Source organism: Nipponia nippon, unplaced genomic scaffold (assembly GCF_047370975.1).
Source record: "Nipponia nippon isolate SJK-2023a ecotype South Korea unplaced genomic scaffold, ASM4737097v1 scaffold_25, whole genome shotgun sequence".
NCBI lineage: Eukaryota > Metazoa > Chordata > Aves > Pelecaniformes > Threskiornithidae > Nipponia > Nipponia nippon.
The window spans coordinates 1875669-1903575 of record NW_028262342.1 but is presented as its reverse complement, the minus strand read 5'-3'; the positions used below and the strand labels follow the sequence as shown (position 1 = coordinate 1903575).

Below are 27907 nucleotides of genomic sequence, written 5' to 3'. Positions count from 1 at the left end.
AGGGGCTTGGGGGGGGGCTCAGACCCCAAAGAGAGGGGGTGTGAGAGGGCTCAGAGGCATCTGATAGAGTTTAAACCCCAAGTGAAAGGGCCCAGAAGGGCTTAGAGGGGGTCAGACCCCCAAAATGCAGCACCCTGGAGCTGCTCGGGGCGTCCTGGTGGGAGCCAAAGCCCATCCCCAGTGGCCAAAGGCAGATCCCAGCCCAAGCCCTGGGCTCAGACCCAACTCAGCGCCCCCCAAGGCTTGCCTTCCCTCCTTCTTCCAAATAAAACTGCCCACAAGCCAAAGCGCTTCGTTTTTCCTAATAGTTTAATTAGACTTTAATGATTTATTGCTCATCTGCAAGGATTAATATTGCATTCATTAAAAATCATTCATATACAAAATAAACCTCTCCCTCCCGGCCCGACATTGCCACCGCCATCCCCGGGCTCCCCCCTCCCCGCGACATGGCTTATAGAGAGCTGGAGCCCTTACACCGAGGTTCGACCCGAACGTGGATGGGGACGGGGGGACTGTCACCCCCAAGCACAGGGGTCCCCGGCCTGGGTCCCCTCACGGGGAAGGGGGGGGACGCTCTCGCTCCGTCCCCACAGACGCTCATCCCGGCTCACTGAGCCCCCCCTGGAGTTTGAGGGATGGTGGAGGGGACCCTGCAAGGCAGGTGATCCCCAAAAATATACGGGGAGGGAGAGCGAGCGACCCAGTGACACTCCAGAAGGAGACGGGGCAGGGGGAGAAGGAGGAATAGTCAAAGGAGAAGGAGGCGGAGGGGGAAAAGATGGTGAACAAAGCCACAAGCATCCCTCCCATCTTCCTCCCGTCCCCACGAAGGAGCTTTGCACTCCCCGGGGAAGCAGCGGCACCCCCAATCCTGCAAAGCCGCAGGGAGGGACCCAGCCAGGCAGCACGAAAAAGGGACGGGGTGCCCGGAGGTGAAGGAGCAGCCCCAGTCACGGGTACCACAGCATCTCCATTATCCGTGTACCGGGAGATGCAGGTGGCGGGGGGTGCGTCCTCCTTCCCTCCATGCTCTGGCCTTGGCTGGGGGGGGGAAAAAAAAAAAAAAAGACATTGCGAGGAGGATAAAAAAGGCAAGAGAAACCTCACTGGGTTGCAAAGAGCTTCCCCCTGTCCTGGGACAAGCTGCAAGAGATGGAAAAAGAGAAAGATGTCACCACCGAGGATGGGGAAGGGGATGAAGGAGGCGATGAGAGCGGCTGAAACGCGCTGCGAGAGGGCAGGGAAGAGCTGAGAAAGCCCAGCTCGAGGGCTGGGGTAGCGACGGGGAGCCGAGGGCTTTGCGCAGGGGGCTGGGGCACAGAGGGCACGGGCTGGGGCACAGGGAAGGCTCAGCCCTGCGTCCGTCTCAAAACAAAAAGTGAATCACCCCCCAAAAAAAAGACCCCAGACACCCTTAAAACCACCCCGCGCTTCTCGGTGGGAGATGGGGCTGCTCGGACGCAGCGAGCACCCGGACTCGGTAGGTAGCTGCATCGCTGATGCTTCCCCCCGCTTTAAAACATCTCTTTAAGGATCAAAAAGGAAAAGAGGGAAAAACAAACAAATAAACAAACAAACAAAAACCGTTTTTAACTCAATTAAGGTGCAGTTTGGCTAAAAAAACCTAGGAGAGATGAGGATAATGCTGGGTAAGCGACCCCCGTCCAAATTCAGATTAGCACCCTGAAACAGTGAACTCCCCCGTATCCAGCCGGCCACCAAACCTGGGCCAGCGGCCACCAAACCTGGACCACCTCAGCGCAGGGACCTTGGGCGGGCTTGGGGCCAGTCACCTATTCGCGAGGTGGCCAGCAGGCGCCACTCTGCTCCCAAGCAGGGCTAGGAGCATTGATCTAGCAGCTAAAACTGGGCTCTTTAAGGCAATTTAGAAGTTGCAGATAATCCACACAAAGAAAGAAAAGTAAGATAAGGTAGAACAGCATCTCCATATCTGCAGGGATCCCGGCCGAGACTAACGTGGGCTGGAAAGGTGGAAAAAAAGACAAAAAAAACCCAAAAAAAAACCCATCGCTGCAGGAATGAACTGCCCTTGGCACATCAGGAAAGGGAAAGCCTCTCCGGGAGCCAGGGCTGGGAGCCACCAGCGGCTTCAGCCACATGAAAGCAAGAAGCGAATCCCAGGTTGTCTGCCAAGATCAGACAGAGATGTGATCACGTAAAAGGGTGAAACTGAGGGGGGGAAAAATAAAAAGTGACCTTAAAATCACACTGATAAATGTAAAAACAGGTTTCTCCGTTGGTTTTTTAAAAAAAGGAAAAGGTAAACCAAAATAAAATGATATTTAAAAATAATCTCTCTAATGTTGCCTTGTGTGGTCTGGTCCTTCATGGATATGGTCCGTCAGTATCTAGAAGAGAAGGGAGGGGACAGTGAGGCTGCGGGTGCTTGGGGACACAGCTCTGGGGAGCTGATGCTGTCCCAGTGCAAGGACATGCCCCCAACAGCACCCACTGGGTGGGGAGACAGCGGCTCCCTGCCCCAGCCAGCACTGACCTGTAGTAATTGGGTTTAAAAGGCCCATTTTTGTTGAGTCCCAGGTATTTCGCCTGATCATCCGTCAGTTCTGTCAGGTGGGCATCGAATGAAGGCAGATGCAAGCTGGCGACGTACTCATCTGGGAAGGGGGAGAGGAAAGAAGGGATCAGGGGGTGCAAGTCCCCCACTGCGCTGCCGGGGAGATGATGTACCGGCTCATCATACGGCACCAAAAGGGCCAGGGCACCACGCTGGGTCTGGCTAGGCATCCTTGCTATCTAGCACCACGGATTCACTGTCAGGTAAGCCTACGGCAGAGCTGAGCCCAAGCCCTGGTGCTGAGCAGGGCTGGATGTGCACCAAAAGGCACAGGGGTTGCACAAAAAGCCTCGGAGAAAGAAGTCTGCAGGATAAAGAACGCCTGCCACGCTGCAGAACATTAAGGAAAATAAATCTAACAGCTTGCAAGTGTTTTAAGGTTGCTGCCTCTGCTGGCTTCCCTGAACTCCTCCTCTCCCTGAAGATCTGTCCAGCCCACGTTTGAGTTTTTCCTTACATCCAAAACTGCGGGCCCACAGCATCCCGGGGGCTAAGTCAGCCCGGGCTCCCTTCACTCACCCATCTTCTTCGGCAGCAGGTACACGTCCTGTTTGTAACGGCCCTCGGGAGCGTTGTAGAGCTCAATCAGAGCCAGAGCCTGCAGAGATCAGAGGGGACAGCCCGGGGACAGTCAGGGACGGCCACCAAGCCGGGCGGCGCTGAACACCCACAACGGCACAAAGCTCTGAGCAGCAGAGATAAGGGTTTGGGAGCCTGAGGGAGGGGGCAAGCATTTCCAAAATGCCTTGAAGGAAAGGCTTCCACCTAAGGGTACGTCCCTCTCTGGGTCCCCATGATCCCACGAATGCTGGGGGGGGACCAGAGAGATGAGATGCCACCCAGCTTGTTTGCAGCATCTGGGCTTAATGCCCCAGGGAAAACCAGAACAGGAGGATGGAGAGAGGGGAGCAGCTCTAATTCTCTTAAGCCACCGTCATGCGGAAATGAAGGGATTGCTCAATTTAAACTGGCAGCATCACTCCAAAAACCAGGGCCACTCCTTCAGCAGAAATAAAACTGCATCTCCCTCAAGTGCCAGGTCACGCAGCTGAGAGCCAGGTCAAAACACGGCCCCGGTCCCCGTCGGTTTGGACGGACGGGTGTGAGGAAAAGGAAATTCCCCACCATTAGCGTGGGGAATTTCCTCCACTGCTCCTGCAGCCCAGCGCCGACTGTAGATCTCAGAGCAGAGCCAAATTTAATCCTAGTTTTCTTTGCAAAGGCAGAGTCACAACAAACAGTGCGACACACAAGCCACGTCCGCCCAGCTGAGCCGGCACTGATGCTGGGGAGCGTTTTAACCGCGGGCCTCCAGATGCCCAAAACTCATCCCAGGGTTTGTTTTTTTTTTTTTAGTGATGTAGAAATCAAGAGTCCAAAGACACAGCAAAGCCTTGCTTTGAGGTAAGCTTAAGCCTGTGCTAGGGGAGCTCTCCAGTGGCTTCCAGCACAGCAGGAGCTCTGCCACAAAGCCTGGCTCATTTAAAAGCTCTCTCCCAGCTGTAACCAAAGCAGTAAGTTCACACCATCATTAACCGCATCCCAGCCAAGATGTGGTGGCTACAGTATCTCTGGCACCAGTGCCATCCCAAGGACCCAGCCGACTGCGTGTTCCCAACCTCTTCCAAACCCTCCCCACCCCGAGGCTCGTGCAAGGCCCCAGAGCATCCCCCACCCCTCGCACCCCGGCCCTGCAGCGTACGGACCTGAGTGGTGGCTGTGATGGAGAGAACGAAGGTGGGAACTGTGGAGCAGCTCAGATTGAGAAGACGGCCCTAGGAGACAGCAGGAGGAGTTTGCAGAGAACTGAACTTGCCCCCAAAGCCAAATCGAATCAGGTCTCGAGAGAGGATTCACCTCTACCCCCTCCCTGGGGCAGGGGGCAGCCACAGCACAGTGGTTCAAGGGCCACCTGTGGGACCAGAGTGTTCAAACTCTGTCTCAGTTTCCACCCTAACCCTCAGCTTTAAGGGAGGGAGATTTTTGCGGTCCCTAGAAAGAGCCAGTCCCTCCTACTGCCAGGAGAGCTTAAGTGGGAAGAGGAGACACCCAGCCGGTTTGCTGCGTGGGAAACCCTGCCAGAGCCAGAAGCAGACGGCGTTTGGCTGATAGGAATGGCTCCCGGCTCGAAAGAGCCAGATGGCACCTCTGTGGCTGCATGTGGTACACGATACCTCCCCTGCCTCAAGAAAAGGAAAATAAAAAAAATACAATACATCAGGAAACCCTTTCCTGAGCTCTGAACCTCCTCCTAGGTACGAAGTGTCCCAGCACCTTTCCACCTGGTTAAATCTGTTACAAACTCTGGCACGCAGCGATTTCCCAACAGAGGCCCAAAGCAACGTCCCGGCACAGCTTTCGGCGCACCTCGGCCAGCAGCACCACCCGCTTCCCGTCCGGCCAGATGACATGGTCCACTTGGGAGCGGACCCGCTCCCAGGTCAGCTCCGGGGTCCGGAGGCTGGTCTGCAAGAGCAGGAGGAAGAGGCTGGAGTCAGCGTGGGAGGACGGCGGGGCGGACGTGGCTGTCGAGGCCGCAGGCAGACTCACCACATCGATCTCGGTGTTGGAGTGGCCCATGTTGCATACGATGCAGCTGTTCTTCATCCGATCCAGGTGTTCTCTGGTCACGACGTTCTTGTTTCCTGCAGAGAGGGCACAGATGAACCCAAGGCAGTGGAAATATAAACCCTCTGATTTCTCCTTCCCTGCACTTGGGTCAGAGAAGCTCAGCTTGGGGCAACATCAGATGAATTTCAACCAGAATGAGAGCCCTCCTGGCTATGACAAAAGAGAAACACATGGGATGAGTGCTGATCTTTGGTCCCACGAATTAACCAGGCTCTAGGAGATCCCAAAATACATCTGGGGACACATGGTTGGGATGTCCTTCCTCCCAGGGGCTGAGGAAGACTGTGGCCAAATAGCAGACTGGCAGGGTAGGAGGAAAAGCTCTTGCCAGAGCGCAGCTATTGCTCTTGTAAAATCAGCAGCCTCCTCCATCCCCAGCTCCCCCAGAGCCCTCGAGACACCTGCTTGGGAATGACTGCTCCAAGGCTCACCCATGACCTTCTCCACCCCTACCTGTGCAGGTGATGACGACATCCACCTGACGGATTACTTCACTCAGCTTCACCACCCGAAATCCATCCATGCTGGCAAAAAAAGGGGGAGAGGGACTATGAGGAGGAGGAGAAGCCTGTTCCCTCTCTGCCCCAGGCCAGGAGGGATCTCAGCGCTGTATTGCTGCAGCAGCTCCAAATTGCTCGCACAGCAGCCAGGCCATCCTTCCACGCCCCCAGGGACACCAGATGCAAGAGGAAGGGCTGTGCAAAGGACGCAGTGTCAAACCTGCTCTCACAAACGGTGGAGGAGCCGGGGGACATGTGGAGCATTCAGCCAGCCCTGCACGAACCCTCGAGCAGGCTTCCCAAGCCAGCTGGCGCAGGTGCCAACCCCACAGCCCTGAAAGCTGTCCCAGCCCTTCCCCATCACAACCCAACAAGATATATACTCTCCGAGACGAGCCACAGATCTGGCTCTGTTGCAGCCTCTGTCCTGGTTTAAAGGAGGCCGGAGAGCAGAGGAAGAGATGGTCACAAGCAGCACGTAACATCTTACCATGCTTGGAGAGCGCAGATGGGGTCGATCTCTGTGACGTAGACGATTGCTCCCAAGGCTTTCAGAGCGGCGCAGCATCCTTTGCCAACCTGCCGAGGCAAAGCATCAGCATGAAGCTGAACACGGGATGTGCCGAGCGCTACGATCCCTTCCCTAAAACAGCCCGAGCGCATCCCAGGCTGGGAGATTCTCATCCCGGCCATCTGCCTGATGCCAGGAGCAGCTCAGCGATGTACCTGGCGAGCGGCACCTCTGCTACCAGCCCAGCTCCCCCTCCAAGGCCACCAGCCCTCCAGCACGGCCACCAGCTGGCAGGAGCTTTCCAAAACCAACACGCTCGCAGCCTGCGCAGCCCCCAGCATCGCAGGAGCCCTTCTGAGCTCTCCTCCAAGAGGAGATTAAAGCCAGTCTGGATGAGCAGGCACTTCCCCCACTTGCCTTTAAATCAAAGGGTTTCTTTGGCATTCAGAGCTGTCCTGCACCGATCAGGGGACAGATCCCCCCCATCAGCGTGGGGGAGAGCAGAACGCCTCTAACGGTGGCTCCGACTCTATCCCTCTCCTCACTACAAAATTAAACTGAAGTCTGGCTCTCCGCGCCACTTACCCACGCTAACATCTGGCTAATCTGCACGTACCCATGCTCAGCCCTGTTTTCTGACCAGCAAGATGCTGCCGGGTAAGACACATCTCCAGAGACACCCTCACTTATCACCCAGCTCCGACCTCAAGTCTAATGAAAACAGCCAGGCAGGGCAAACTGGGACTCCAACCCACATCCAAAGCGGAAAACAGTGAGGGTAGAAGGACTCCCTTGTTTTGAAGAAGTCCAGGAAAACTCAGGACAGGCCCTGAAGACTACAACTCCCAGCACAACTCATGGCTGGAGAATCCGACGCCACCCCGGAGCGCCTGGGCGAGAGCCAGCGCAGCCTCTTGGTCGAGCAGAGCTGGGCTCCGCTGGTGTCTAAATAAATTAGTAAGAGCGTTCCTGCCGGGAAGAGCATTTGCAGCTACTGCCAGGCCCTTCGCAGCGCGGGAAGATAAACACCCCCGCAGACAGTGCACAGATGGAGGGAAGGTGTCAGCTCCCGGCTCCGTGCTCTTCCAGGGCAGAATCATTGACAAGTTCGTGATACGATTCCCCTCTGCCAGATCATTACCCACCAGCGAGATGCAGCTCGCCCCTCCACCTCCTCTGTCACAGGCTCGGTGACAGCCGGGCTGGATGCTGAACGCGATCCAGGGACAGCAGATGGGAGCACCCATGGGTAGTTATAATTCAGGCCAGTGTTCCGAGCAACTGTCGTATTTGCGGCCCACCTAATCTGCAGGCAAACTGAGGAATCTTAGGCTTGTTCTCCAGCCTCCCAGCAGGTTCTAGCAAGATTTCCCTGGTCATCGCTCACCGGGTTTGATCTATTCCTATATCAAGGGCTTTTTGCACAGGGGAGAAGCAGGATGCTGAGCTCAGGGGAAGGACGGCTCGGGGGGAGGCTGACTCACAGCTCCACCGACTGCCGCTTAGGGAACTCACCTCCCCATAACCACAAACCACCACTTGCTTCCCTCCAAACATCACATCCGTGGTCCTCTTCAGGCTGGGGGACAGAGAGAGACCTGTGTTGGGATTAGTCAAGCGCACACCGCTGATGGCACAGGGCAGCACTCTGCTGCAAGAGCCCCCAAAACCAGGTCCTGCAAGCACACAGCAAGGGCAAAGCAGCAAAGAGCCCAACCTCTGCTCAAGAGGAGCCGGAGCCAAACCCAGGGGTGTGAGAGTGTCCTGGTTTCAGCTGGGATAGAGTTAATTTTCTTCCTAGTAGCTGATATAGTGCCATGTTTTGGATTTAGGATGAGAATAATGTTGATAACACACTGATGGTTTAGTTGTTGCTAAGCAGTGCTTACACCGGCCAAGGACTTTTCAGCGTCCCATGCTCTGCTCAGTGCACAAGGAGCTGGGAGGGGGCACAGCCAGGCCAGCTGGCCCCGACTGGCCACAGGGCTATTCCATACTCTATGGCGTCATTCCCTGTATAGAAACTAGGGGGAGTGGGCCAGGGGGCAGCAATCACTGCTGGGGGATGGGCTGGGCATCGGTCAGCGGGTGGACAGCAATTGCATTGTGCATCACTTGTTTTGTATGTTCTTTTATCATTATTATCATTATTATTTTCTCTTCCTCTGCTGTCCTATTAAACTGTCTTTATCTCAACCCACAGGGTTTACTTTTCTTTTTCCTATTCTCTCCTCCATCCCACCGGGGGCAGGGAAGGTGAGCGAGCGGCCGTGTGGTGCTTAGGTGCCGCCTGGGGTTAAACCACGACAGAGAATGAGAGTGCGGCTGGGGAGAAGCGTTGGACTCACCCATCCAGGATGGATTCCCGGCAGCAATATAGGTTATCAAATTTCTGTTTGGTGACAGAGTCGTTCACGTTCATGGCTGGGACACACAGCTTCCCGGCCTTGGAGAGCTGGTACAGCCTGGAAGAGGACAGAGGCAGGTCAGAGCAGAGAGCAGCAACCCAACAGGAGATCTCCAGATCAGCATTCCCAAATCTCCTACCTGTGCACGCCAGTCACGCTCTCCTCCACAATCCCTCGGATCTTCTTGAATATGCTGGGGTATTTCTTATAAACCCAGTGGGTCAGATCCCCCCCGTCATCCAGGATCTAGAGAACAGGCAAGGAAGAACATGGAGCAGTCAGGCCTTCCACTGGGAAAAGCACTTGCTGGGGACAGGATGGGGCAAAAGATGGAGAGCACCTTCAGGCAGTGATGGAGGGCTGTTTGGGCAGAGGCCTGGGGGCCGGGACTCCCAGGTTCACTTATTTTCCAGCAACTCGGGGTCTCCTCCAAAACATAGAGGATTTCTTACCCACTGTGTGGAGCTGATGGATCCTAACAGGGTTTTCTGCCCTTGCTATTGCTCTGCAGCCTGGAAACGTGACCACAGGCAGCACTAACTAAACAGGCTGAGATCAGAAGGACGCCACAACATTCATGCCCTGAAAGCAAACAGTTGAGAGGAAAGGCTGCGGGAGCTGTCACAGCCCACTGACACATGCTATCGCATCATTAGCGATCACGGACCATGCATCAAGGCAGTCAGAGGTGTCACCTGCTCTCAGCAAGGGAAAGGTCCCCTGCAGAGACCACTCGCTCTTTGGGAGAGGGTGGATGGGATCTGTGGCGAGAGAGGAGCGGTTGGGGCAGCTCCCGTAGGGCTGACCCTGGGGGGGAAAGAGGTCCCGTGGTTCCTCAACTCGTTGCCAGCTCTGGTGGGAGATGCTCCCACGCCATCGGGCTGCACCAACTCAGGACTCTGTCCCTGCAGCTCCCACAACGCCCGCGGTGGCCCCCAACTCAGCGCCAGCTGCCGCTCTGCAGGACCCCCACTTTAACAGGGGCTCAGAGGCCTTTGCAGCGCCAGCGGATGCCCAGGCAGCCCCAGCAGGCTCCCAGGAACAGCCCGAGGGAGGGAAGGGTGAGGAGCACCCAGTGACCACTCCACGGAGGAAAAGGCAGGGCTGGAAGAAGGCTCATTACCATGTTGGCCTGCCAGCCATCTACGTTAACGCAGCGGTCAATGCACCACCAGAAGTCATCCTCCGACTCCCCCTTCCAGGCAAACACGGCAACACCTAGAAGAAGAGGAGCATCCTCGGCATCTGCTGAGTTTGGCAGAGCTCTCTCCTGCTTGGCCAACTCAGGAAAGCCACAGACAGCAGGGCCAAGGGGCCGTGCAGAGATCAAACCACAGCTCACAACAGGATCAAACCTGTTTATCCCTCCCTAAAAGATACATGGTCCAAACCATTCCTTGAACTGGCCGGCTGGGACAAGGCTACGGAGCCAGGAGGGGTTGGAAGGGCTCAGCTGTACTCACCAGCTTCTGCCAAGGCAGCCGCCACTTCGTTCTGGGTGGAATAGATGTTACAGGCAGACCAGCGGCACTGCGCTCCCAGCGCGCACAGTGTCTCGATCAGCACCTGCGAGACAGCAGGGTGAGCGGCAGGCCCGGGGCAGCGGTGACGGGCACAAGCACATCAGCACGGCGCAGGGCCCCAAGCACAGCCTTATGCAATGGGCAGGGAGGAACCGATGAGAGATCGGCTCCAGCAAACATTGCCCTGGGGAAACGCGGGCAGCAGAACCTCTCCGAGATGTTTCCAGAAAAGTGAAGGTGCCTCCTCCAACTGCCCAAGGCTGGGAAACTTAAGAGGCTTTCTTCCCCGGGGAAAAAATAGTCTCTCCCACCCCAGATGCCCCAAATAAACAGCCACTCACCGCAGTCTGTGCTGTAATGTGGGTACAGCCCACGATTTTAGCTCCAGCCAAAGGCTTCTCCCCTTGAGCTCGTTTCCTGAGTGAAATCAGAGCAGACATGTCTGCAAAAGGAACAGAGGGGTTTTAATGACAGCTTAGTCCAGAGAGGCCCCTCTCTGCCAGACCCGCTCTCCTTTCTGGGGTCTCCCAGGCTGCATCCAGCCCCACGGTTTTTGCTATAGTCGTTACACAGCCAAGGAGAAAACTCCTCATCCCTGGCCCTGTCAGAAATGGGACCAAAACACCAGGGTCACTTGTCACTGGACCATGTAAGGAGAGAGGTCTGGGACAGGCACTGCCCAAGGAAGGCATCTGACGTGCCCCAGCTAAGGACGGTCACCAGCCCGGCAGCAGAACAGCATCATGGAGAAGCACCTAAAGAAGATGCAAACAGTGCTGCCACATCTCAGCAGAGCTGCTCTAAATGTGCCTGGATTATCTTCCCCTTCTAAGGCTTTAGCAGCATGTGTGTAAAAGGAGCCTGAAAGCAAAGTTACCCAACCACCCCACTGGAAATGGTAACTCAGCTTCCCACAAGCCCCAGGGGAAGGGGTTGGGACTGTCAGCGTTCATGTCTCCAAAGGCGTCACAAGATCCTTGCCCACTGAGGTTTGCTCATCCAAAGCCACCAGAACATTAAACCCTGCAAGAGCCCTGCTGTCGTTAGAAAATGAATGCCGCACATCATGAACGTTTGCTGTCGCATCTAGCTCTTCCCCACGTAATCTGTTGATTTGCGGGGGAAAGACAGGGTATCCGAAGCTGTAGCATGAGTTGTGGGAATCGCCACGGCTCAGCTCCTGGTCTCCGGAGATTACGGCAGCCGGCCGCAAGCCCCACAAACCCCACGTTCACTTTTACCTTGTTCAGCGATCTCGATCTCCCGGCGCCCAAACTCTGCCTGCTTGATGTTCTTCACACAGAAATTGCTGCTGCCTTTGGAGTTGGTTTGTTGTTTCTCTCGGGGGGACACCTCGTCATCAGAGCTGTCCGTGTAGGAGGCAGCTAAAGCCAGGAGACAAACGGCACGTTACCCCAGGTCTCAGGAGTCCGGGGACCTCCTACCCTTCAGGTTTCCGCTCCATTTCGCTTCCCAGCTTTCACGCATTCACACACTCATGGCTCAAACTACGACTCTCCTAAGGAAAGCCAACGTCCAGAAGGCATTTTGCACTCTTGCTCCCTAAGACAACCCAGAACTAACTGGGTTATCAAGTGGTAATCAATGCCTGAGCTTCAGGAACCCCCAGAATTATCCCCTCCACACGCTACAACACAGCAGCATGGAGCATCCTGACACGCGGTGTGAGCAGCGCGTTCACAGCAGCACCAACGCCGGATTTGGGAGAGGACCAGGCATGGACAAGGAGCCCAGCACCTACCTGAGCTGTAGCTGTCGGTGGAAGACTGCGAGATGGAGCGGGACAAGGACCGACGGCCCGTCTTGGTTGGGAACTTGGTGAACTCCTGCATGTCATCTGCAAACTGGATTTGCTGAGAAGTGCAAAGGAAGAGAAGTGCTGAATCAGCAGGTGCTCCTTATGGCACAGCATCTTTCCAGGCTATACAGGCCCGTGGCTCCCTTCGGTCCACCTCGACTGCTGTAGTCGCAGAAATGAGCATCGCCAAATGCATCAAGGAACAGATCTGTGGCTACAGACGCCAAAAATCGAACCCCTTCCTCTGCCTGATCATCTCTGTCACCAGAAGGTTAAAGCAGATTTTACATCTAACACCTGAAGATAAAAAAAAAAAAAGCACCCAGGGAGGTTTGAAATACCCCCTTTAGCCCATCGCTGGCTCCCTGAGGCTCCTCCAAGAAAGTCAGACTGCTTGTACAACACTAACACCGCGCAGCCCTCCAGACAAGCCCTGCGCAGGCAAGAGCCCCCGCTCCAACCCCAACCGGTCCCGCCTGATTTCTGCCCAAAAACGCAGCAGCAAGAAAGCTGGGGTGGTCCCAGCAGAAACTCAGATCCCTGGTGCTTCCAGGCTCTTCCCCAGGAGCAGAGCATCCCGCAGGTTAAAAACACGGTACATCTTTCCAAAATCAATACTAAAAGCAGAGGGAAAAAAAAAAAAAACCAGCAAGAGAGAACATTTCAACAAAAAGTAGTTGACATTGCATTGCCTTTCAGTCTCCTCTGCGTTACAGATGTTTCCATTGTAAAAGAAGCCCTAAAACAGCCACCCCTCCTTCATCTCTCGGCCAGAGGCAACTCAAGGCTCCGGCACCTACCACTGGCTCATCAAATTCAAGCGAATTGGGCCAAAAGGAGGGGAAAAATAGCCCCAAACTGCTCAGCTGCTGGACTCATCCCGTGTGACCAGCCAGCAAGAAGCCTTATTGCTGCTTCTGCAAGAGAAAGAGGACGGAGATGAAAGGGAATTAGGAAAAACGCCAGCAAATCCAGCCTGATGCCCCCTTCCCCGGCCCGCTGCCACGCGGGAGACCCTGACAAAGAGCCCCGGCGCGGCCTCTTCCCTCTGATCACGTCGCTGCAGGATTTAATTTTGCCACTTAACAGGGATGAGACGTCATCGCAGGGAGTGGGATTAACAAAGCATCCCCACAGACCCAGGAGACCTCGAGAAGTGTCCTGAAGAAATCAAGTTGATGGGAAGAGACAGGCCACAGTGGCCTCAAGGAGGGTTTTTCCATGCCACAACAATCCCGAAAGCTCCCTGAAAGCTTTGATGCAGGAAACAGCCTTCAAGGGGAAAAGAATGAAACTATTTAGTTGAGATATCCATCCCAGAAAGGAGGAATCCGTACAGTCTGGGTCTGGGGTGCCTGCAGCCCTAGTGTGGCTATGTGGGCTGTGAAATGGAGGCACGATTCCTGGAGAAACCCAGCTGATGGGCCAAAAGCAGTGCTGGTATTCTGCTCGGGAGGGGAAAGAGGGACATGAAACCCACTGCTCAGTCCAAGGGAGGATACGTGGGGTGACGTGGGGTGATGGAGGTGACTCCAGCATCCCCTCTGGGAACAGACTAGCACCGGATCAAGTCCATCATCACACCCAGGCAGGCATCCCAGGCATTTTTGTGGGTGCTGCTGCTGAAAGGTTTTTAGCCAGCTCCTCTGTACTGGATACGTTACAGCCTGGTATCTGCTTCCCAGACCAGACTTCCCAGCAGATGCCGTGCAATTCTGACGCAAATTGCATGAATTTGCATTAGGGGAAGGAACGAGAATGCTAAATGGAGTTTGCGGGTTTGGTTTTGCAACTGGTTTAGGTCGTTTGGCGGAGAGGGAGGAACTGGAGGGCATCATAACCTACAGCAGTGCTGGGAGAGCTGGTACCGAGAGATAAGAGGTGCAGAAGCACTTCTAGCAAGCAGCACCAGGCAGGTAAAAGCAGTTTCCTCGGGGCAGGAGCTGGCAGGCACAGCGGCTTCCCAACCAAGGAATGATATTGCTGGAATTCGTTCCAAGGTCAATCTTCCCCGGACAGCCTGAGAAAGGCTTGTGCCACCTCAGCGCTGGCGTATTGCTCATGGGCATTTCTGGAGTGGGGGGAAAAAGAAGAAGAAAAAAAAAAAAAAAAGGCCAGCAATTTCAGAACAGCAAGATTTCCACCCCTTCGCACCCACCTCTTCCTCTGGCAACTCATCAAACCAGAGGGTGTAAATATGCCCCATAAAACAGCTGCTGGTATTAAAACAGCTTAAAGTGTTAGCTGAGGAATTTTCTCCATCTCAGGGAAAGGTTTCCAGGGAAGAGGTGAACCCAGGAGGGAGAAAACAGATAACCCAGGCTTTGCTGCTCTGGCCCAGGGTGCAGGTGGGTGTCTGTCCTTGCTTACAGCACCCAGGACGTGGGAACCCCGGGCCAGGCCACTTCCCTGCAGTGAAACGTGCTGCCTGGATGGTCTCATGGAGCAAAGCTCGTTTGGGATGTGATGGGAAGGAGAGGGCGGGGATGGAGGGCAGCTGCGCTCCCCAGCTCCACGCCATCCCCACACCACCAAGAGAACCGAGATCTACCGGACACCATCGTCCCCTTCGGGGGACTGGCCGCGGGTATTAAGCCAGCTCCAACGCATGGTCCCACTTTTTAGGAGAAAGAGCAGTTCTAGAAATGGAAGGTTTGAACTCAAGGGGAAAAAAAATCACCGCTAAAGAAACCAAGTGCTGAATTAACCACAGTAATCCCCGCCATGGCTTTACCAGAGCTCATCTGAACTCCGCAGCTTAGCAAAATCTGCCCTGTCTAAAATTATCATCAAACATTGCAAGCAGCTTCCGAATCGAATGAACCGTTCGCACATCAAACCCCCTCCAAGCCCGGCAAATTAACGCAGCGTCCGGCAACCAGCCGAGAAGAAGATGAGGGAGGATGGCGGGTGCTGAGGTCAGGCAAAGCAACCGAGCCAACTGGCGATGTGCGTGACCGTCGGCCGCGTTACCTTCCACGTGCCGGGCTCTCTAGCTGCATTAAGGCGACGGAGAAAATCTCGTAATCCCTCAGCTTGTCATGGGAATTTGAATGAACGGCATCCCCAGCCAGGGGCTGTGGACGAGTCGGCTGTGGCTGACCGAAGCCGTACTGGCTGTGGTGACAGGAGACCGGGATCGGGACCATCCGGCTGCAGAGAGCACGATCGCGAATCACATCCCAAACTTCACCCTGCTGGAAGCGGCTTTTCCAACTGGGTGGAGCCCAAGGGTTTAAGAGCAAGGAAAATATTTCTTTGTCCCAGCAATTCATGACCAAGGAGGCAAAACAACACAGCACCGATTTCTCTGCACAGAAACAGAGCTGGGGCGTTTTCCAGCATCGCTACCCCCTTACAGGAGGAGACAGGGCCGGGGTCCTGATGGAGCCCTGCACCAAATGAGCAACTCCTTGCTTGGTACAGCAGGGATTTTTTGGGGGAGATGCCCTGTAGGAAAACACCAGGATCTGACATCTCCTGCCAAGTTTTTGCAAAGCAACGCCGAATGCTGCCTGCTCCCAGTCACACCTGCCAAGCCAGAAGTACATTTTCTCCCCTTGCGAAAGCTGGTGCGACCATGCCCATTCGCAGACAGATCCAATTCTTCCCAACAACAGCCGCTTGTTTTCAGCTCAAACCACCCCTCCAGGCGCTGGGTCTGGCCGGGCAGGAGGTGCGGGAACATCGCCCTTGCTGCTCCAGCACCGCATCCCAAAAAGGATCAAAAGAGGTGTTAGGGACCTCCGGGCTCTCCCAAGGCAAACACCGGCCACCTTGTTTGGCAGCACTGCCCGGTGCATCCCAAAACCACCGTGAAGCTAAGCAATCAGCTTCAACGAGCTTCTCCCGACGTTATAAGGTACCTGCCCCTGCGTGGGCACATTGGCCGGGCAGTCCCGAGCCCAGCAGCATACGTGCCCCCAGCACGTACAGCCTCGTTTGTTTAATCATTGCAACATAGGAAGGGCAAACAGATTCCAGATCTGGACTGCTACCGTCTAAACGAACCGACAGCTCGTGACTGTTGGGTGTGCCATTCTCAATGGTTTATCCTGCAGTTTTTCCCCAGTCAGGCTAGAGAGCAGCTTTTTGAGCTTACCGAGTAAGAGAAGTTCCCCCTCCCGCCTCTGAGCTGCAGAGGACTTTGTAAATCCAGCTGGATTTACCTTGGGGAAAGAATGAGCTAGGCGCATCCCTCTCACACAAGACGACCCCGCTTTTAATTTTAAAACTCTTTCCATCCCCAGAACAGCTCCGGAGAGGATGCTCGAGCTCCTTCGCCATGCTACGCAGCCTCGATTGCATCCCGCGCAGCCTCGGGGCACAGCAGCGGAGCAGGTTGTGGAAGGAGGAGGAGGAGGATTTGGAAAGCATCCACCAACTCGCAGCCATCCCCGGGGTTGCGTGCTGGCCCGGTTCACCGAGGCGCAGGCTCCACGGGGGAAAGGACACGTGCCGGGGAGCGGCTCCAGGCTCCCATCTTACCACCACCAGGCTTGCATTCACAACCTTTTTTTTTTTTTTTTTAATTATTATTTTTCGTTAGGGACAATGTCAGTGATGGCACACCCACAGCGGTATAAAAAAAGTGCCCTTACAGCCACTTCTGCCCTAGACTAACTGGCGGAGCACAAGAGCAGGCTCTGCACGTCACCCAAGACAAGAAGGAAGCAGTGAACCACCTAAAACCCTCCAACCTCCAAACTTTCCTCCACCACATCCATGGACGTGACGACACAGCGCAGTCGCCCGGGGAGAAACAGCAAAATCGGAGCAGAGCACATTCTCGCAGCAACGCAACCACCTGGAAAGCGAGAAAATCTCTGTAACCCACTTCTGCCCTCCCAGGAGAAAGCCTGAAAGGATCCAGGGTCCTGGGACCTTTCCTTTGACTGCAGAAAGCCAGCAGCAGAGATCAGGACTATTCAGGGCAGCCAATTCCCCTTATTTTATCTCCTCTCCTGAACAAAAACTCTCTGGCAGAGGCTGGGAGGGCACTGCCGGTTGCCCACGCTGCTAAGGCAGCCCTGATGCAACCTGTCTTTTAAGTTCATCATTTCTTCGTCGTTCCTGGAAATTCAGCCAGACTATACATGCTTCACAGCTCCAATCAGCACTCATCCTCCTCACCAGCCCCGCTCGCACATGAGACGCAATCAGCAACTTGAACCAGGGCTGAGTTTTGCAGACCTGGAGATGGGCACCGTCAAACACCGAGGACTCGTTATCTGCAGAAAGACCCTTTCCCCAGCACTGTTTCCTCCCGGGAAGCTGTGACTGGTTTCTCACGAGGAGCCGGTTCCTGCCACACTGATGAGTTCAGGCGTTTCTAAAGCGCAAGTTGTTTTAATCCACTTATTTGCAGAAGCGAGTCGTCACGTTCAGTCAACGCAGCAGCGAGGGAGGGAAGAGGCACCCCAGGGGCTGAGGTCTCTTCAGCCACACATCAGCAGAAGTAAAAAAAAATAAAATAAAATAACCAGCATGAGGCTTTTTGTCTATTCTACCTCAAAAAGAAGAGCAGAGCAGCAGGTTTACTTGTGCCACCTCCCTAGAGAGGGGACAGCACTCTCCTGGACTCTGCTCCTGCAGCCACCGGGGTTCCAGAGGGGACCCCACGCTCCCTGCCCAGGAGAAAAGAGCCCTCCCTGAAGCCCCCCACAGCCTCCTGCCACGTTTGCCTCCCTTGGGACAAGGGGCTGAAGCCCCCCCAAGCCCACCCGCCGCAGGTTCCCAGTGTCTCTCCCCTGCGTTGGCCCCGGGGCTGGCGGCAGTCCCGCCGCGGCCGGGGGAACCGGCGAGCGTGGCCATGCCAGGGCGCTTGGTTTGTTTAGAAGACTTGGCTGCTGCTGCTGCTGTCCTCAGACCCCCTCTGCCCTGCTTCCAGGCTGGGGGAGCCAAGCCCCTGTTCTCACAGCTTTCCGCAGGACAGCGTCTAGACAAGGGACAGGGAACCCACCGCAGCCCCCAGCCCTCCGGCATGCAGCGGGACACAGCTCCTGCTCCACCACCCAACAGGACACGTGTATTTTTGGGGTGGAACTCAGCAAGGCAGACACAGATGTTTTTAAGGTTCCTCTCCTTTGAGGTTATCCAGCCCTCAAGGGGTATTTCTGGACCACAGCATCCCATAAGGATTGAAGGAAAGGGAAACTCAGGTACTCGGAGCAGAGGGATGGGAGCATCAGGATCAGCAAGGCTCCTACCCTGACCACTCACCGCCCTCAGCCCCAAGCCACTAGCAAGAGGAGGTTTTTGAGGTGGATTTGGCTACTTTATTCATAAACCACACCATTTTACCACCTCCAAGCTCTGGCCAAGCGATCCAGCACATACCTAGATGACAAGCGGCTGCATGAATTCATACAAGGCTGCGGCCAAGCTCACGGGACAACCACAATTTCAATTCAAAGCAGCTCAGCAGCAAAAGATACCCCAGCCAGAGCACGAGGCCGGGAGCAGGCAGCGGGAGTTTGCCTTAGCAATGCCCGTGGCTTCAACCCCACCGTGGTGCAGGGATGCTGGAGGAGCGGGTCAGCAGCCAGGCGCTCAGCAGGAATCTTCTGATCCTCCACACCTGCTGGCAGAGCACCACGGGCCCTGGGGAGCGCTAGAAGTGGCACAGCCCCGGGCTAGAGACGTTATATGGAGGAACAGGACCTGCTTCTGCTCCAGGTGCGGCCTTTGCAACAGGAAAACTTTCTCCTGATGGTTCCCCCAACCCAAACCTTTAGAAGAAACCTCAAAGTGCTTAGTTCGGACAACACAGCGGAGAAGAGCTGCCCGAGGGTGCTGCTCTGCTTTGTGGATTGAAGCACGATCAGTGCTGAATTCAGCGCCGCTTGGATCTGTACCTCTAGCTCCCAGAGGGTTCACCGGGCAGGTTTTTCTCCCCGCCGACTCCCCAAGCAGGAACCGTAGCCAGGTCTCTGCCTGGAAACCTTCGCACTGTTCCTGACAAGGAAATAAAGGGCACTGAAGTCCTGGCAAAGCAAAGCGGCCAAGCCCTGATACCAGCCTCCATCCTTCGCTGGCAGAGAAGGGCTGGTTGGGTAAAGCACTGGGGAAAAAAAAAAAAAAAACCCGAACGAGTTTCCGTGAGTACAAGAGGAGAATTAAGGACTTTCACACGAATCCCAAAGCTTGGCAAAGAAGAAACACCAGGAAAGAAATGAGCCCATTCCAAAGGTTAATAGGCTGGAAACCACCGCAAGATTTCAGTCATCATGGGAATCACTGTAAATGCTAGTTAAAGGAAAAATAAACAGAAGGCGGGATTAAATAAAATAAATGTGATTTTGAGTGCCCAGCTGTTAAATAGTAACTGGGAATAACTACTGCCTTATAAACACCTTGAGGCCAAAGGTGCACTGCCTCCAGCAAGAGCAGAGGGAAAGCTCCCTACCGGCAGATAAGGCATCTAGTCCTTGGACTCCAGGAATCGAGGCAAAGGCTTGCTCCATGCTTTAACGAAGAAGGGTATCTCCTTCTCTTGTTCACAAGAACAGCAGAAGTCCGATACCTGGGATCCTTAAGGGCAGTGAACTCCCATCGCGTTTCACACTTAACCCTAGGAACCCAGCAAGGCTACCCGGACGGACAAACATCGCTTCCCGCTGCGCAAAGCCATCGGTTTAAAGACATCCCAGACTTTTCACCTATGGATTCCCCTGCGGCGCCCACCCAGCCGTGCGCCTGGGGCGCACCAAGTGCTTGGGCATTAGTATAATTGGTATTAATCGGAGTTAACGTGCTGGGAGCATTGCACGGACGGGACTGTGGGTTAAATCATTTGCAGCGGCTTGTGGGGCAAACCGAGGACTAACAGCCTCCAACAGGCCGGCTGGCTGCTTCGGAGCTGGAAAGCCGTGGAAATGTGTTTGTGTGTTGCAGCTGATAGGGAATAATGTTTAATTAGCATCGGTTTTTAAATTAATTAGAAAACTCCTCCACAACCACAGCTGTACAAGACCACAGGAACATTTAGAAGTGCTGTCAGAGGGTTTGCTCAGCTCCGCCACATGGGTCTGAAGTGAGGGTTAGCCACGAAAAAAAAAAACGAAAACAAAAACAAAACCAACAAACTGAAAACCCCAAACCTCTCCTCCATAATACTAAAGCAGCCCTGCGTTTCGGGGGAGGAATCAGTCTACCCCGGGTGCCTCCTTTTCTCCCCCAGAACTGGCTTGCAGAATCACAGCATTTCAAGATCTCTTTTGATCCTTCAAGAGCCAACGCCACCCAGGCAGGGCTCCAGCTGCCCTCAGCAGACCCTCCACGCCACGGCTCTAAGGGAAAATGCCCAGCAGGATCAGCAACGAAACAGGAGCAGCCTGTTTGCAATACATCCCAGGGAGTCAAGAAATACAGCTGTGCAATCGGAAAATTGGAAATACCCGTGGCCCTGGCCGACCCCCAAAAGCCCCTCAGAGCGGTATTTCTATAAGCACATCGCCTAGAGCTGCCCACTTCTCATTCACCAGCATACTCTATTTTCAGCCCTGGAAAAAACTTTGCTTTTGATGCATCTGATTAAAGGCAAGGAAGGGGAGAAACCCCAGGCTTCAGCTTGGGCTGTTTGCTGCTCAGGACTCGGAGGAATCATTACCAGGATGGACAAACACCACTCTCCCAGACACCGACTCCTCATGTCAGAGCAAAACCGACCCCTTCCTGCAGTCAGGGTTGATTCAATTAAGCTCCTTTTAAACGGGGCAGGAGGGATAAGAAGCGACATCCTTGTGGGGATGGCGAGCTCGGAGAATATCTGGAGAAGGGGTTGGTTAACGTAAGGAGACGCAGGCTGCGCTGCCTGCAAGAGGCTGACAGCTCCAAGGTCAACCGGGATCGGCCAGATGTTCTCGCTCCAAAACATGCCCAGGTTGGATGCAAGCCTCTCCTCGCAGTGCAAGAATGTGCAATATTCGGGGCTCCCTGTGGGGAGGCGAAAGGAGGAGACAGAAAACAGCAGACACAGGTTGAACCTCACCCCAGGCCGGCTGGAAGGAGGAAACCAAAACATGAATTTCGGCAAGGCAAAGCCCCATGGAACCTCCTTTACAGGCTGCCTACCTTTTCTCTTCCCGCAAAAGGCTGGAAGGAACTATTCCCTACGCCCACACCTTGTAGATAAACCAGGCTCTCACAACCCCCACCCAAATCACGGCTCCTGAATTAAGGCGGCTCCTCCGCCAGGCACCAACGGGTCCTGCCAGCGAACTCCAGGTCCGCAGCAGGCGGCCAAGGGGAAGCTGTACCCGCCTCCGAGGACCGCGGGAGCCTCACCCGAATTACAATGCAGCCTGTTTGACGAGCTGGAACATCATGTCCTCGGCCACCTAAGTTCTTTGGCTGTCACCAACCTGAAGTAAACAGATTCTGCAGCAGCAATAAGCTCGTTACCAAGGCCACCGTATTGATCCCAAAGTGTAATTAAAATTCGCAGTTCAAGCAGCCGAATGTGACAGGGCAACTGGGGCAACCTCCTAAAGGCATGAATAGTCCCAGCTTCCGCATCCCGCGTTCTCAGAGGCAGGGAGCCCACGGGGGCAAGATCGGCTGCTCAAAACACACCCACAGTGGCAGCTTTCTCTTCGGACCATCGACTGAGATGCCCCAGAGCATCCGTTCCCCATGCCGTGCCCTGCCGAGGGTTAACCACGCCGGGGAAGCGTGCCGAAACAACGCTTAGCCCAAGGTTAGAGGGGTACGGCGCAGATCAGGTTCAGGCGTTGCTGAGGGTGGCCAGGTCCCCAGGGCTTTGACAAGGGGCTCCAGCGTACCCTGCTGAGCTGGTAACAAGATGCTCCTGCTTGGTGGGACTCCCCGACCCTCCTACAGCAGCCCCCAGCCCCGCATTGATCCGACCCACAATCCCACGGAGAAAGAGCGGGGTCATGCTCTGCAGAAGTGTTAGCAGAAGGTCCTTTGCACCCGCGGCTCCACGGGGCCAGCAGCAGGCCCTGGGACAGTCACCTCAAACGTCACCACCATCTGCTGAGTGAAGGTGAGTCAGAGTCCCCAGATAAGCAGCCCTGATCAAAGGGCTCAGCAGGAAACGCAACAAGCCCTCTGCAAACGCCAACGGCACCCACAGGAGACTCCTGATGATAAAAGACACAGCCAGGCACGAGCAAATCCCTTCAGCTGAGTGCTGCTCGGAGCAGGCGAGTCCCACACCGTCCCCTGCTCAAACACCTGGGACAAGGCACTCGCCGACTCCTCGGAGGAACAACACGGAAAGGATCCTCACCTGCAAAGCCCTCCATCAAGTTAGTTGGTTATCCCAAAGGATCAACTCCAACCTGGCCTTGAAGAGCTGGTTTCCAGAGCGAAAAATCCCAGCCTCAACCTCTAGCAGGGAGCACAGGAACAGGCTCCAACATTTGCATGAGCTGGAAAGCACGGTGAAAACTGTTCAGGTCCCAAAGAAAGTATTGTGGTAGGCTGGTCCCTAGCAGAAGATCATCTCGCGTTTTGGGAAAGGTCTAAAGAAAACACAGCGCTTCTGCTGCCAGCAGACTTCCCACGCTCCAGACCCAGCTGCTCACGTGGGAAGGAGGCTCCCACCAAGCACAGCGGGGCTCGCAGGAGAACCAGCGCTGCTCAGATGGGTGGCCCCCACGCCCACGCCATCAAAAGATGACAAGGGATGCTTCTGAAGACTGGGGAGAATGAATATCCAACCCCACTTCCTTCTCCAAAGGCCAAGCATCAGAGTGGAAACCCAGCCTACCTCAAGGGACTGCAGGAGGATGAGAATGGAGAAGCAAAAGCCGCACGCCCTGGCACGTCGTTTTGAAGATGACTTGTGTCCGTCAGACCCTGAAAGTCTCCTCTCTTCCAGCTCAGTAACTTAATTAAGCATCTTGCAGTAGGGCTGTCACAAGGACAAGCCTCCCCTCTGGACAGCAATGAGACCCTCCAAAAAGCCAAAGTGATGAGAAGGACCTGAGAGCGACTTATAACAGAAATAATTACGATTCTGTCATTTAATAGAGCACCACCAGTGACCTGTCTGCTCCCAGCCCCCAGTAAATCCTCTCTGTTCAAAACACCCTCGTGGTTTGCCTTCACCACGGGTCAGCGTATGATCAGCTCAGCCTGTAACCATCTAACCACAGCAACATGTTCACTTATTAGGGTTTTCCCACACCCCGAGGAAGGCCAGACCCATCACACAGAGTAGGATGAGCTGTTCAGCCCAGGCATCTTATTATGAGAAGGAAAAACTGCAGCGAGAGGAGAGCAAGAAAGCAAAAGAAGAGAGGATTTGGGCAACGAAGCAAAGACAGTCGAGCGTGCGGCGTCTGGCTAAACAACCGGGAGAGGAGGTGGTGGCCGCTGCCCTGGACAAGCACACAAAAGCAGAGAAGGATTTACGAGCAGCCAGTCTAAGGGATGGAATTAAAGAAAGAAGAAAAACGAGCGACTCCAGGAGCTCTGTCAGTACAAACAAGGACAGACTCATCCCCCTGACAGACGGAAGGGGAAGGTGGTTTATTAGCACCCGGCCTGGCAGAGCTGCAGGGACCCGAGATGGCTCGGGATTGAGAAAAATGGGGCAAAAACGCGGCGCTGGGAAGGGGCCGTGTGCGGGGCAGGGAAGCAGCAGACTGCAGCAAGGTCAGACGCTGCTCAGGCAGCAGGAGAGCGGCTCCGCAGGCAACCGCAAAAAGCAGCGGCAGAAATGATGTTCTGGAGAAGGCATCCAGCCCTCCCCAGGGGACGGCAGCTCCCTGCGGGCTCCATCCCCCTCTCCCCAGCCTTCCCCTGCTCCCATCGCTGGCCACCCCCGTGCCAGCCAGCGCACGGCTCTGGCTCGCTACCACTGCAAAGCTGCAGCGCTGTGCATTAGCATTCCCCGCCGCACGGCCCCAGCGGGATTCCTCCGGCATCCGCAGGGGCACAGCACCAACCCAAACGCACCGGCCGCGGGCTCGCCGGCTTCTTGGGGCACGCAGGTGCCATGTAGTTCACCTCCCCGCAAGCAAATTCAAGGCTTTAGCCCACTTCACACTCCAGGCGTGCTGCATGAGTAAGCAGATCTGTCTGCAGAGCGTCCGTCTGTCTGTCTGCCGGCACCCAGGCGTGAAGGAGCCCGCCGGCTGGTGATCCCCACACCACAAGGACGCAACGGGGATCGGGTGAAGTGACAGACAGGGACAGCGCTTGCCAAGCCCCCCTGCCTTGGCACCCATCTCTAAGCACGGTGATGTGCCCTACCCGCTCGAGGGCACCCACGGCTCGGCTCGGCCGGGAGTTTAAGGCTCCACCGAGCGGCTGACGTGGATTCGGAAAGCAACTGCTGTCAAGGGCACCTACGGCCTCCAGGGAGGCAGCAGAGCAGATGCCCAGACGCGGCGGTGATGGCACACAGGGATCTGGAAGAGCACAACCTGTGCCCTTGAGCTCTCCCTTCATCCCTACACCGTATTCACTTAACCTGGGCAAGACACAAGCCTCAGTGTTTCCAAACCCCCCCCCCAGCAACATCAAGGCACACACTGGAGAAGCAGAAAGCTCAGCATCGCTCACCTCTGCCTTTAAACCACTCCCCGCCAAAGATCCGCCTTGCTCTGACCAAAGCTGCTGTTATTTTGCTGACAGTCCAATTTCCCCATAAACTGCAGCGAAAAAGGAACTTCAACAGAGCCAGGCAACCCCAGCGCTTGGGGGAAAACGGCCCCATTTCTGCAGAAAGGCTACGGCTCCGTTCACCTCGACTGCGTCTGCTCCTACTTAAATCCGGAGTTGATGATATTTAATCTCTTAATCTCTTACCTCCTGCTGTTTCACTTTTTCACCTTAAACAAGTCTCCAACAAGAGAGGAAACAAAGACGTCAGCGATCCCTCAGGCTGGCTGCGCAGCTCAGGCTCGCTCCGGGCGCCCCCGACGCAGCCTGCCAACAGCAAGGAGGACGCCGGTGTCTTCACAGCGTCCGCGGGGTTGATGTGCCTCCAGCTAGAGCTGAGATGCTCCCCCAGGTCCGAGCTGGGCACGGAACACCGGCAGGCTCACGCCGGCTCTTCCGCTGCACACTGGTGCTTTCCCCCGAGCACCAGCCCAAATTAAGGCTCCTCTTTGAAAAGCTATTCAGTGGCAGGTCACACAGAGGAGACGGAGCCTGCACTAAGCTTGGCCACATTCCCACCCTCCCCAGCTCCAAACGCCTTATGCGAACTGCACCAGCAAAGTTCAAGGAGCCTAAAAACCCAGGGAGAGAGCTGCTTCAGCAGCACGCCACGATTTCCCCTACCTCGATGCTGGTAAATCACGTCTCTCAACCATCTTCTTTGCTGGCCTCTGACCATGCTGAGAGCTCCGGGGGCAGTGAGCACAAAAGTCACTTCGACTTCCATTGAAACAGCAAGGCGTTTTAATGGTTTAATTGCGATCCCGCTTTGAAGGCATCTGAGCTGGGGACACTCAACATCTTATCTCAGGAGGGCAATTCTCCCTTCCTCGGCCTTTTATCCTTCTGCCAACGCCTCCGCTATTACCGAGCGCTATTTGCAGTAACTAGCCAGGCAAGGAACACAGTGGCCTGAAGCATTTTGTTCCTTGACCTCTGCCGCATCGCAGGCTCCCCAAGATCTCACTGGCTGCTGATGTTATCAGCCTCAAATGTCGTGTGTCGCTCTGGGCACCTTTAATATCATCACCCAGCCAGGAAAGGCTGCAGCAGCCACGGAGTCTGACTGTGGCTCCTCATGCTGTGCAACAAGCCCGTGTGCACAGCAGCAAATTCAAGGTGATACAACATCCCATACCCCCTGAGACACGAGAAAACGTTGCCTCTGAGGATGCTGGATCAATTTCCCCCTTCACATACGTCGCATTTCTTTTTATGGCGCATATTTTGGCCCCATAGGATACTTCAGGATTACTAGTTTGCTTTCCCCTCTCAGATCAGCCAGCTGCAGCCTCACACTGTTAGCTCCCCAGCTTTGAGAAAGATGACGGTAAGGAGAAGGTAAAAACAATCTGACAGTAAGGAAAAGGTAAATACAATCCCCGAGTTGGAGCTGTGCTGAGCCACACCACTGGAAGAGGCAGATCCCAGCTCCACATTCCTCTGCTCCTTCCTCCAGGCTATGTCCACAGCCCGGATAAACAGGGCCAGGGCGCAGGGAGAGCCTCCAGACCCCTGTTCCCCGGCAGCCGCGAGCCTGGGCAAGCAGAGATGCCTCAAACACAGCTGCCTGACAGCAGCCCCTCCACGAGGGTCGGACGCTCCCCTAATCCCACCGCTGGCCGGAGCAGGCAAGAGAGACGTTCCCCCAGAGAAGGAGGACATTCGCATTCACTGCAACCGTTTTGCCTTTGCTTCCAGTGCGGAGGCAGGCGGCTGCAGCCCCAGGGGGAACACGATGTTCAGCACAGCAGGGATCTCCGGCTGCAGCTGCGCGGATCTGTGCACAAATCCGCCTCGCTGGCAGGACCGGGACTTGAGCGGCACGTTATGGAGCCCAGCAGGTCCGCACCAAGCCGGGAGCGCAGGTCTCTGCGCGCTCGCTCATCTAAAAGCCGGTTACCCGAGTTAGTGGAGGTCCTGCACCCTGCTACGGTGGCATGGCCAGCACTCACCCGCCCACGGTGCCATCCGTACACCCTGTACGGGTTACGCAAACAGGGCCCGCACCGCGGGGAGCGGCGCTGGGAGATCTCGGAAGCTCCTGCGAGAAGGCCTTCAAGGATGAAAGGGTAAAGAGGTGACTGGGGAGAGCTCAGCACCGGGGGCTGCTCTGGCAGCCTCTTCCCCAAGGCCAAGCGTGCTCCCACCCACACCACCAACAGACCCCCGACCCCAAAAAGACCCCAACACTCGGCATTTCCTCCTGCCGCCCTTCAGGGTGACCTACGGCAGCTCTCCAGGTCACTGCTGCCAGCTCATCCTATTTAACGGGTCCCCCTCCTCTGCACCCACCGCAGAGCGCTGTCACCTCCACACACCCGGCACCCACCGCGGTCCCGACACACGGGGTCCCCAGACCCGCTCCCCCACCCTCACCTGCCTGTCCCCTTGCCCGGGGTCCCCCTGTCCCCCAGCCCCCCCCGTCCCGCAGCCAAGGCCCCCGCTCTGCTCCCCAGCCTCCTCCCCCCCAGAGCTGGACCAGGCCTGGTCCCAGCCCCCCTAAACCGGGCCACGTCTCTGCCCTGCTGGTACCAGCCCCCCCATCCCCCGCCGGGCCAGGGCTGGGCCCCAGTACAGACCCCTCTCTCCCCAGTACCCAGTCCCACCCCAAACTGGGCCAGCATCCCCCGTCGGGCACCTCCACCCCCGACGCTCGGTACCAGCCCCCCTCGCCGGTACCAGCCCCCCCCTCGCCAGTACCAGTCCCCTCCGAGCCCGGCACCGACCTCCCTCTCCTCCACTGAATGGGGACAGCCCCCCCCCCCCTTCCCAGTCACCCCCCAACTGGACCAGTTGCCGCTTTCCCAGCATCCCCCTGGGGCTGCTCCCCCCGGACGGGGCCGGCCCTCGCCGGTGCCGGTGCCGGTGCCGGTACCGGTACCTTCTTGGGGGCCTTGGTGACGGTAGCCATGAAGGAGTACTTCTCGGCGTCCTCCACCTCCTTGGCCTGCTTCACCTCCTCGCCGCCGGCGGGCTCCGGTACCGACATCCTGGAGAGGAGGAGGTGGCGGGGCGGGCCGCGGCCGCCCGCGGTACCGGGCGGGGCGGGGCACGGCGGGCAGGCGGGAGCGCTCCGGTTTGGCTCAGTTTAGCCCGGTTCGGCTCGAGCGGGCCCAGGCCGATCCCGCGGCGGAGGCTCCGGTGCCGCCGGCTCTCAGCGCGCTGCGGCGGGGACTGCGGCCGCCGCGCTCGGCGCCAGGGACGGCCCTGCCGTGACGTCAGCGCGTACAGACGTCAGCGCGCACCCGCCGGGCAAGTGAGGCCGTAACGGCGG

The 27907-nt window shown here is 56.1% G+C and overlaps 1 protein-coding gene across 5 annotated transcripts; it reads right to left on the bottom strand.

The window, feature by feature from the left end:
* Positions 1 to 291: 291 nt before the first annotated feature.
* On the bottom strand, positions 292 to 27845 carry AHCYL1 (adenosylhomocysteinase like 1). 5 transcript variants are annotated; one of them, XM_087761871.1, is made up of 17 exons: positions 27515 to 27845; positions 11935 to 12046; positions 11414 to 11557; positions 10514 to 10614; positions 10113 to 10215; positions 9773 to 9867; positions 8789 to 8895; positions 8590 to 8706; positions 7757 to 7820; positions 6221 to 6309; positions 5684 to 5754; positions 5150 to 5244; positions 4967 to 5065; positions 4306 to 4374; positions 3119 to 3197; positions 2519 to 2639; positions 292 to 2372 (listed from the first exon to the last, which is right to left on the bottom strand). In XM_087761871.1, the coding sequence occupies exons 1-17, from the start codon at positions 27620 to 27622 to the stop codon at positions 2366 to 2368; spliced, it is 1581 nt and encodes a 526-aa protein (XP_087617997.1). In that variant the 5' UTR covers positions 27623 to 27845; the 3' UTR covers positions 292 to 2365. The 5 variants fall into 5 exon arrangements, 4 of the variants coding, with proteins under 4 accessions (XP_087617997.1, XP_087617999.1, XP_087618000.1 ...); XM_087761873.1 differs by lacking the exon at positions 27515 to 27845 and adding an exon at positions 24778 to 25043; XM_087761874.1 differs by lacking the exon at positions 27515 to 27845 and adding an exon at positions 22247 to 22472.
* Between the last annotated feature and the right edge of the window lie 62 nt (positions 27846 to 27907).